Here is a 9,964-nt window from a genome sequence, read left to right on the forward strand (position 1 = left end):
AAAGAAACCTGAAGGCAGAAGGTAAGATTTTATACATTCAGCTATGTTCATGTAATATGTTCTCAGGCTGCAATATCTCCTGTCTATTATGAACCTATAAAAATTAGTGTCAAATAACTTGATGAAATACTGATACCAACCCATATCTATGGCAGATTCTATTTTGAACAGAGCAATGGGGCAACATGAACCATATTATTTTCCCCTCCATTCCTAAATACAATTTTCTTTGCCTGATCTGAATGGTTGATAGGGCTATGAGCAACTAGGAATAAGTCAAGCTAGGGCTCTGTGTAGATTCCAGTGGAGAGAATTGATCTAGGGCTTTCTACATAATAGGTTTGGCACGCACCTGACAAAATCCCTTATGTCTTATCTAAACAGTATAAATGAAAATTATTGATAATATCAGCACTCACAGATCCCTGGCCACCTAAGGGAAGTCAACATCTCCCCAACATGCCAGGTCCTTATTGAGATTGGAAGGAGCCCGAAGTACTAATTAAGAAACTGTAGAAATCTATAGGCAAGAAATATAGAGCTAAAATCATTATAAGAAAAAAATATGTTCCCCTCTCTTTACCAGACAAGAAACTAAGATTTACAAAGGTCAGGGATTTTTCTGTAATCACAAATATTAGAATCAGTACAGCAAAGATGAGACGAATACCGAGGAAAATTATTTCTGGAAGAAAATTGTTATTCTATTAATAACCCAGAAAATCAAAATCTACATAATAAATTAATTAAATAAGTTTTCTTTTTCAAATTTATAAGGAAATTCAAATTTATTAGGAAAACAGATAAGCAAACTTAGCATAAAATTACAAAAATAAGAGCTATACCAATATCATCTTGTTGGAACATGAGTTCACAAGTTGAGTCTCATATTCTTTCAGGTATCAAGTGGTATCAGTTCCAGATATCAGACATTTACCAAATCTTATCAGAAGTTTGCAGTGCAAGATAGATTAAACATCACTTGGGGGTAAGACAAAAATTTGTGTGGTTCAGAACTGCTGAGTCATTAAGTGAAGGTGTGGAGGGTGAGAGTCTCCCATGGTGACCTCAATAGTAGCAGCCAAAGCCAGAGCTGTAGCCAGAGCCGCATCCGTAGCCACAGCCACAGAGGGAGCGGGAGCCATAGCCGTAGCCACAGCCATAGCCACAGCCCAGTCTGCGGAAGCCACAGCCATAGCTGGAGCCATAGCCACAGCCCAGGCCTCCGTAGCCATAGCCTCCATAGCCACAGCCTCCGTAGCCACAGCCTCCGTAGCCACAGCCTCCATAGCCATAGCGTCCAAAGCCACAGCCTCCGTAGTAGCTGCCACACATGGTGTTGGTTGTTGGTTGTTGAGGTTGTCCTTGGGTAGAGAAGGTGAGAAGTGTCACTTCACTGTGGACATTTTCCCCCTGCGGAGGTCTTTTATATGCTCTCAGAGTGGGTGTCACCACAACACGTGTCATGTCATTGGCTAATTTGCAGGGCCATTGTGAGTAATTTGTTGACTTCTGGTTTTAAACATGGCTTCGGAGGCAATGAAGAGATCTGCTTTGTTTCACCACATCTGAAACATTCTTTGGGACATTAAGGAAAATCAGTTGTCTCATCCTCAAAGCTGTACTCATGAAATCTTTAATTACCCTTTGTAATCAATCTCTATGGCAAGAAATAACATTTTTATTGACAAACTCTGACCTGCTCCAGATAAATAATTTTGCCTTCGTTGTATTGACATTCAGCAGATCATAGTATTCTCTCTTGACCTTGAATTCTCCATTATTACCTCCTGCCGCAAACCTATTATTTTCCATGAGGGAGTCTTCTCATTTTCATGCAAGAGATGCTTTACCACTAAAAGCCAAGAATTGATTACTTAGTTTCATGATGTTTTTGATAAAAAGCAAATAGTTTAAAATTCTGAAATACCAGGTCTAAGAAAACCAGACTTTCTCATTTACACTAATATTTCTTAAACTTTTAACACTCTATTTTAAGCACGAACTATTTCCCCCCTGGTTTCAAATTTATACCCTGAATTCAGAGTCAGAAAAAAAAAAAAAAAAAGAAATGATGAGGTTTCACTGGATTCATGAAATGACCTTTTTATGAATTTTTTTTTTTAATTTGAACTCTGTGATCTGACTGGAGTATGGTGTTTTTAACTTAAAACAATAATACTGCCAGAGATAACTTTTTGTGGAATCTACTAGATTTTCCCTAACAAACTGGCTTTTGATAAAATATTTTATACTCTGAAAAATATGAGAAATACATTGCTATCATCATTATTATTATTATGTTATTACTTTTACTACAGTGAAGTTCACTGTTGAATTCAATGATAAAATCAAATAACCACTCTGAATCTCTATGTTCCTAGAAAAATCAACTCCTAAGAGTCAGTGGAACACATCTGATAAGTATAAAATGTATGTTACTCTCTGTTTGCACATATTCTCCCAATTTTTCTTCAGGAAAAAATTCTTATTTGTTTTTGTGTTAAATATAAGCTCCTTTGGAAGCATATTTTGAAATGTATATTCATTTATCTCCACCATTTCTTTGTGTGAACGTATTGATTAATGCAAAGGGATAGGGTTGAGATACCAAGTATCTTCAACAAGAATCTGAAGAGTGTTGTTTGCTGACCTAGCTACAAAAAGTTAGGATGAAAGAACATTGCAGTAGCTTAGAATTCTTTGTATAAGAAAGAAAATCCCACTTAAGAGGACAACAGAGGAACCTGAAGTACAATGTCAGTGACCATGTGCATAAAGTCTTTTATGTGGTATTAGAAATAACTAGCTTTGCCTATTACATTGTCTCCCTTGATAATAATGGATATTTCTAATTGGGCAAACTAAAATGAGGGAAATCTCAATATTTTTCTTTAAGTTATCGGTATTTGAGAGGTTTACATATGAACACATGTAAGTTCTGATAGAATAAATCTCTAGTCTCAGTACTGGGTAGGTATAAATAAATCTTTTTAAGGATAGAACTATATGAAAAGAACTAGCTATTCCAAATCAGGACGTCAATCTGAGGACTCAGAATGACTCCAGATTTTGAAATAGTTCTATTATAAGACAAGAACAACACTCTCAGACATTTTTTTAAAAATTTAGTAATGTTTAAAAGCCATGTAACTTAGAAAAGTAGAATAAGCATACAAGCAAATGGCGAAATCTGGAAAGAGAATATATATAATTTGTCATGAAAGAGTTGACTTCCAAATGTAAAGATTCGTTAAAGGCAGAAAAATACTAATATGAGGTAAGACAGGGGACAAATTCAGAAATTCTTCTAAAATTTAGAGTAAAAGCATAATAAGAAAAAAATACAAAAATAGAAGAGATGTGTAGAACATATTCCAGGTATCTAATATTGTAGAGTAAGGATCACACATATAAAAAGTGACAAGGGCGCCTGGGTGGCTCAGAGGGTTAAAGCCTCTGCCTTCAGCTCAGGTCATGATCTCAGGGTCCTGGGATAGAGCCCCACATTGGGCTCTTGCTCAGCAGGGAGCCTGCTTCCCCTCCTCTCTTTGCCTGCCTCTCTGCCTACTTGTGATCTCTCTCTGTTAAATAAAGAAAGAAATCTTAAAAAAAAAAAGTGACAAACAGAAAAAAGGAGCAGGAAACATTTAGAGAAAGACGTTTTCAGATAGAAGATTCCTAAAACATAAACATATATTTAGTGTCATATCAGACATTAACAATTAAAGAATACTAATATTTAAATGTCCTGAGAGTTTCTTTGCCTTTTCTGGGAAAAATATTACCTAGGAAGAATAAAATATTTTACATTTATGCACAAAGAGAAAAAAATCCTGTAGTTATGAGAACTGTCACTTGAGTACATTTCTTCGTCACTACTTATTTGCAGTTGTAAAATGTTTATAGTTTTAGCACATACCAGACTTGTTCTGAGAATCATGTGAGTTAATGCACATATGGGATTTCACACAGTAACTGCTCTGTGGTAAACAGCTTGTAAATGCTATCTAATTGTTATTATTATTAAAATAATAATTATAAATTGTTACAGAGTTCTGACACAAGAATTCCATGAAGAGCACCAGGCAAGATAAACAGAGAATATTCTTATATATAGGAAGAAGCAGAAAAAAAAACCCCTGTGTATAATAGTGTCTGATAACACATACATAGCATTTATTAAATTCCAGGCATGGTTTAAATGCTTTACATATCTTGACACATTTAATTCTCATAAAAACACCAAACTGTAGGTGGTGATTTTTATGTAAGAATAATAAGGCCTAAGAATTTACATAATTTAACCAATGTTATAGGCAGCTCAGTGGAAGAATCTAAATCTCACACAATGCAATATATTTATTCATACATTTTGCCTCATGAGAAAGCCTAGGAGTTGCCATCCCTGTTATAATAATGGATTATTTATAATAGAAATCCATGAATTTAGACTGATGTAAATAACTGAACAATGAAGTGGAAAAACTTGCTTGAAGAATGCCAACTAATATATTTGAAAAAACAAAAGATGAAAATGAGAAAAATCAACATTCGCAATCCATCATCATAATAAATAATTCAGGCAAGAAAGAAAAATAAGTGCTAAGACTAATGATAAATTTGGGGATTTGAATGGAATATTCATGTAGTCACAAAATATCTCTGCCAAAATATTTCTTAATGGCTAAAAGAATAATAAAAGTAACTTTCAGGTAGAGGAATCTGGTACTCATCATATTGATGAAGTGTAAAATTATCCCCATCGGTAATGGAACTCATCAACCTCAAGTGCCACTCAATGGAGTCCAACAAAAAACAAACACCAACCCTTTCTTTATTCACTTGACAAAATGCATAACCTTGTTCTAATCACAAGGAAACATTAGGAAAATCAGAACTGTGGAATATTCTAAAAGAAAATATCCCCTATAGTCTGTAGAAATATTAAAGTCAGGGAAGAGACTTTAAGATGGTGTGACAACTGGGCACATTTGTGACCGCAGATTAGATTATTTTTCTATCAGAGCATTATTATGACAATTAAATTCTTGGAATGAATATTGTAGAAAGGAAGAGGAGGAGGCAGCTTGGGGTAGGGAGGAGAGCTGAGTTGGCAGTCAGCTCATTGGAAGGCTCAGGAAACAATATGGAAGATTCGAAAGTTGGGATTTCCCAGAAGAATTGTTGGAGGTTGGGGCAAGAAGGTGTGTCCATATACCCTCCAAGTGATCAATCATGGGAGTCTGGCTGCAGGAAGTGGGTGCTGTCTTGTGTTGATGATGCTCTTCACCTGAAGGTATTCTGTAACACCACCAGTAACTGCACAGTCATTTCTTCATTGCTGAAGAGGAATAGAGTGCTGTTGTACCAAGTGATCCCAGAAGATTTGGACTAAAGGTGATAACACAACACTTAAACTTACATATGTTAAGGGTGATCCAGTTATAAATATAAAAAAAATTAATATAAAGTTCTTAAGTAATTCACCTATTACCCAGGATGCTCACTGATATAATTTTGACACTTAATACTTGGATTTTGTTCTCAGAATTTATCATAGAATACCAAGTTGCCCCCCCAAGAAAGAACACAGAACTGTCTTATATTCGCTCAATGCTTGATTGACCTAATTTTGGCACAAATTTCCTAATTTTTAGCATACTCAATGATCTTAATCTCTGTCTTAAGAATATTGGTTTTGGAAATATATGATTATTTTAATTGCTAGAGTCAGAAAAAATAGATTGTGATGTATTTTAGTAAATGATTATCTTGCAATGTTAAAAATGTACTAATGTGTTAATCTCATGAAATAATAAGAGGTTAGGAAGTGCTCTAGATTATGACAGGCAACAAATTGCAAAGTATGGTAGTTTTCACCCATTGGATTCTCTATCAAAAATAAAAGTTATGAAGAGACAGACAGAGAGACAGAGAAAGAGAGAGCAGACAGGGAGAAAGGGGAAACCAATTGCCAAATCTAGATGAAGAGTACTTAGCTGTTCATTATACCGCTTTCCCAACTTAACTGAAGGTTTGAAATTTGTCAAAAGTAAATGCTGGGAGAAATGAATCGATATAGAGAAAAACATTATTTTTTGAAGTACTGAAATCTGCAGTGAATCATTTCTTGAATGCCTAAATGTAAGAGACTCCTGTTTGAAAGCTTGAATATGAGTATAAAAAAAGTAAAAGGGAAAAAAAAATAAAAATCAAAGAGTGCCGAGACCTCTAGGAAAAAGCATACGACCTCTAGGTAACGCAGAGGGAAAATAAGGACACATAATTATGAGATGTATGCTTGCTTCTGTACTAAGAAAGCAGAAGAAAATGAAAATACAAATTGGGTGAGCGGGAATGGGTAGAAGGAATAAATACAGGAGTGAGACTATTTATTACTGAGTGTATCTTTATATATAGTTTTGATCTCTGAACCATGGAAACACTCCCTATATTTTAAAAACAGAATAAATACACTTGAAATAAAATATAAATGGAAACAAAAGAACTCTTCCCATAATATAAATAGCATAACTACTCAGGAAGAAAATTAATTCATATCAATGTTGAGCACAATATTCTGTCCATTCTTAGTGGGATCCCGTCTAACGCTAAGAACGCTGCAATGAAATTTTAGCAGGTTGCTCAGGGCATTGCTTTCAGTATGCAATTGAGAGTGAATATTGTACACAGGTTTGAATAGAGTTAATACAGTGATGCTGTTGGGATCTGGAGTTTTCAGTGTAAGAAAGAATCAACTGTGGCATGGGGTAAAATGTAAAAGAATCTTATGTTTTTCAGTTTTAGTTGGAATTATTCATCATTTGAAGCTTTTAAAGAAGTGAACCAGCCAATATGAATACAAAGTAGATGCTTGTTTGGGGCTGTTAGTGGTGGCATTTCACTCGATGCAAAATACTTAGAGAAGCTAACATGTCAACCAAATATGTTCATGCTAAGACAGGCTAAGCGGCAGATCTTGGAAAGCTATAATCAGTAACAGTCTCGTCTCATGAGTCTCTAATTTAGGATCTGTTCTCTAACTCAAGTCAATATCTGATTTCTTTGTGTTTCATCGTTATGACCTACCAGGTAGGCCAAAGGAGTTTTTAAAAATCTTCCATTGCTTGAGATGGACAAGAATAAACCATCTAAATTCTGCATAATATTAAAGAAAATTCTAAGCTTCCAGAATAAATAGGAAAGACAAGTCTTCATAAATAATGGTTTTTTTTTCCCAATTTATTTATTTTCAGAAAAACAGTATTCATTATTTTTTCACCACACCCAGTGCTCCATGTAAGCTGTGCCCTCTATAATACCCACCACCTGGTACCCCAACCTCCCACCCCCCCGCCACTTCAAACCCCTCAGACTGTTTTTCAGAGTCCATAGTCTCTCATGGTTCACCTCCCCTTCCAATTTACCCAAATTCCCTACTCCTCTCTAACACCCCTTGTCCTCCATGCTACTGGTTATGCTCCAAAAATGAGTGAAACCATATGATAATTGACTCTCTCTGCTTGACTGATTTCACTCAGCATAATCTCTTCCAGTCCCATCCATGTTGCTACAAAAGTTGGATATTCGTCCTTTCTGATGGAGGCATAATACTCCATAGTGTATATGGACCACATCTTCCTTATCCATTCATCCGTTGAAGGGCATATTGGTTCTTTCCATAGTTGGGCGACCGTGGCCATTGCTGCTATAAACATTGGGGTACAGATGGCCCTTCTTTTCACGACATCTGTATCTTTGGGGTAAATACACAGGAGTGCAATTGCAGGGTCGTAGGGAAGCTCTATTTTTAATTTCTTGAGGAATCTCTACACTGTTCTCCAAAGAGGCTGCACCAACTTGCATTCCCACCAACAGTGTAAGAGGGTTCCCCTTTCTCCACATCCTCTCCAACACATGTTGTTTCCTGTTTTATTAATTTTGGCCATTCTAACTAGTGTAAGGTGATATCTCAATGTGGTTTTAATTTGAATCTCCCTGAGGGCTAATGATGATGAGCATTTTTTCATGTGTCTGATAGCCATTTGTATTTCTTGATTGGAGAAGTGTCTGTTCATATCTTCTGCCCATTTTTTGATGTGTTTGTCTGTTTCGTGTGGGTTGAGTTTGAGGAGTTCATTATAGATCCTGGATATCAACCTTTTGTCTGTACTGTCATTTGCAAATATCTTCTCCCATTCCGTGGGTTGCCTCTTTGTTTTTTTGACTGTTTCCTTTGCTGTGCAGAAGCTTTTGATTTTGATGAAGTCCCAGAAGTTTATTTTCGCTTTTGTTTCCTTTGCCTTTGGAGACGTATCTTGAAAGAAGTTGCTGTGGCTGATATCGAAGAGATTACTGCCTATGTTCTCCTCTAAGATTCTGATAGATTCCTGTCTCACGTTGAGGTCTTTTATCCATTTTGAGTTGATCTTTGTGTACGGTGTAAGAGAATGGTCGAGTTTCATTCTTCTACATATAGCTGTCCAGTTTTCCCAGCACCATTTATTGAAGAGACTGTCTTTTTTCCACTGTATATTTTTTCCTGTTTTGTCGAAGATTAATTGACCATAGAGTTGAGGGTCCATATCAGGGCTCTCTACTCTGTTCCACTGGTCTATGTGTCTGTTTTTATGCCAGTACCATGCTGTCTTGGTGATCACAGCTTTGTAATAAAGCTTGAAATCAGGTAAGGTGATGCTGCCAGCTTTATTTTTGTTTTTCAACATTTCCTTAGCGATTCGGGGTCTCTTCTGATTCCATACAAATTTTAGGATTATTTGCTCCAGCTCTTTGAAGAATGCCGGTGGAATTTTGATCGGAATGGCATTAAAAGTATAGATTGCTCTAGGCAGTATAGACATTTTAACAATGTTTATTCTTCCGATCCAAGAGCATGGAATGGTCTTCCATCTTTTTGTGTCTTCTTCAATTTCTTTCATGAGTGTTCTATAGTTCCTCAAGTACAGATCCTTTACCTCTTTAGTTAGGTTTATTCCCAGGTATCTTATGGTTCTTGGTGCTATAGTAAATGGAATCGATTCTCTAATTTCCCTTTCTGTATTTTCATTGTTAGTGTATAAGAGAGCCACTGATTTCTGCACATTGACTTTGTATCCTGCCACGCTGCTGAATTGCTGTATGAGTTTAGTAGTTTGGGGGTGGAGTCTTTTGGGTATTCCATATAAAGAATCATGTCGTCTGCGAAGAGAGAGAGTTTGACTTCTTCATTACCAATTTGGATACCTTTTATTTCTCTCTGTTGTCTGATTGCTGTTGCTAGGACTTCTAATACTATGTTGAACAAGAGTGGTGAAAGTGGGCATCCTTGTCTTGTTCCTGATCTCAATGGGAAGGCTGCAAGCTTTTTCCCATTGAAATCGACAACCTGAATAGACCGATATCTAATAACGAGATTGAAGCAGTGATCAAAAATCTCCCAAAAAACAAGAGCCCAGGACCTGACGGATTCCCTGGGGAATTCTACCAAACCTTCCAAGAAGAAATAACACCTATTCTCCTGAAGCTGTTTCAAAAAATTGAAGCAGAAGGAAAACTTCCAGACTCTTTCTATGAAGCCAGCATTACCCTGATCCCCAAACCAGGCAAGGACCATACCAAAAAGGAGAATTTCAGACCAATATCACTGATGAATATGGATGCTAAGATTCTCAACAAGATCCTAGCCAACAGGATCCAACAACACATTAAAAAGATTATCCACCATGATCAGGTGGGATTCATCCCTGGGCTACAAGGATGGTTCAACATTCGTAAATCAATCAATGTGATACAACAAATTAATATGAGAAGAGAGAAGAACCACATGGTCCTCTCAATTGATGCAGAAAAAGCATTTGACAAAATCCAACATCCGTTCCTGATTAAAACGCTTCAAAGTATAGGGATAGAGGGAACATTCCTGAACCTCATCAAATCTATCTATGAAAGACCACAGCAAATA

General features: G+C 36.3%; 1 protein-coding gene across 1 annotated transcript; it reads right to left on the minus strand.

Annotated features, from left to right (window-relative positions):
• Positions 1-994: 994 nt before the first annotated feature.
• LOC122909999 (keratin-associated protein 6-1-like) lies at positions 995-1,467 on the minus strand. The gene has a single exon (XM_044254776.1). The coding sequence runs from the start codon at positions 1,465-1,467 to the stop codon at positions 1,069-1,071; it is 399 nt and encodes a 132-aa protein (XP_044110711.1). The 3' UTR covers positions 995-1,068.
• Between the last annotated feature and the right edge of the window lie 8,497 nt (positions 1,468-9,964).

This window comes from Neovison vison, chromosome 6 (genome assembly GCF_020171115.1).
Source record: "Neovison vison isolate M4711 chromosome 6, ASM_NN_V1, whole genome shotgun sequence".
In the NCBI taxonomy this organism is placed as follows: Eukaryota; Metazoa; Chordata; class Mammalia; order Carnivora; family Mustelidae; genus Neogale; species Neogale vison.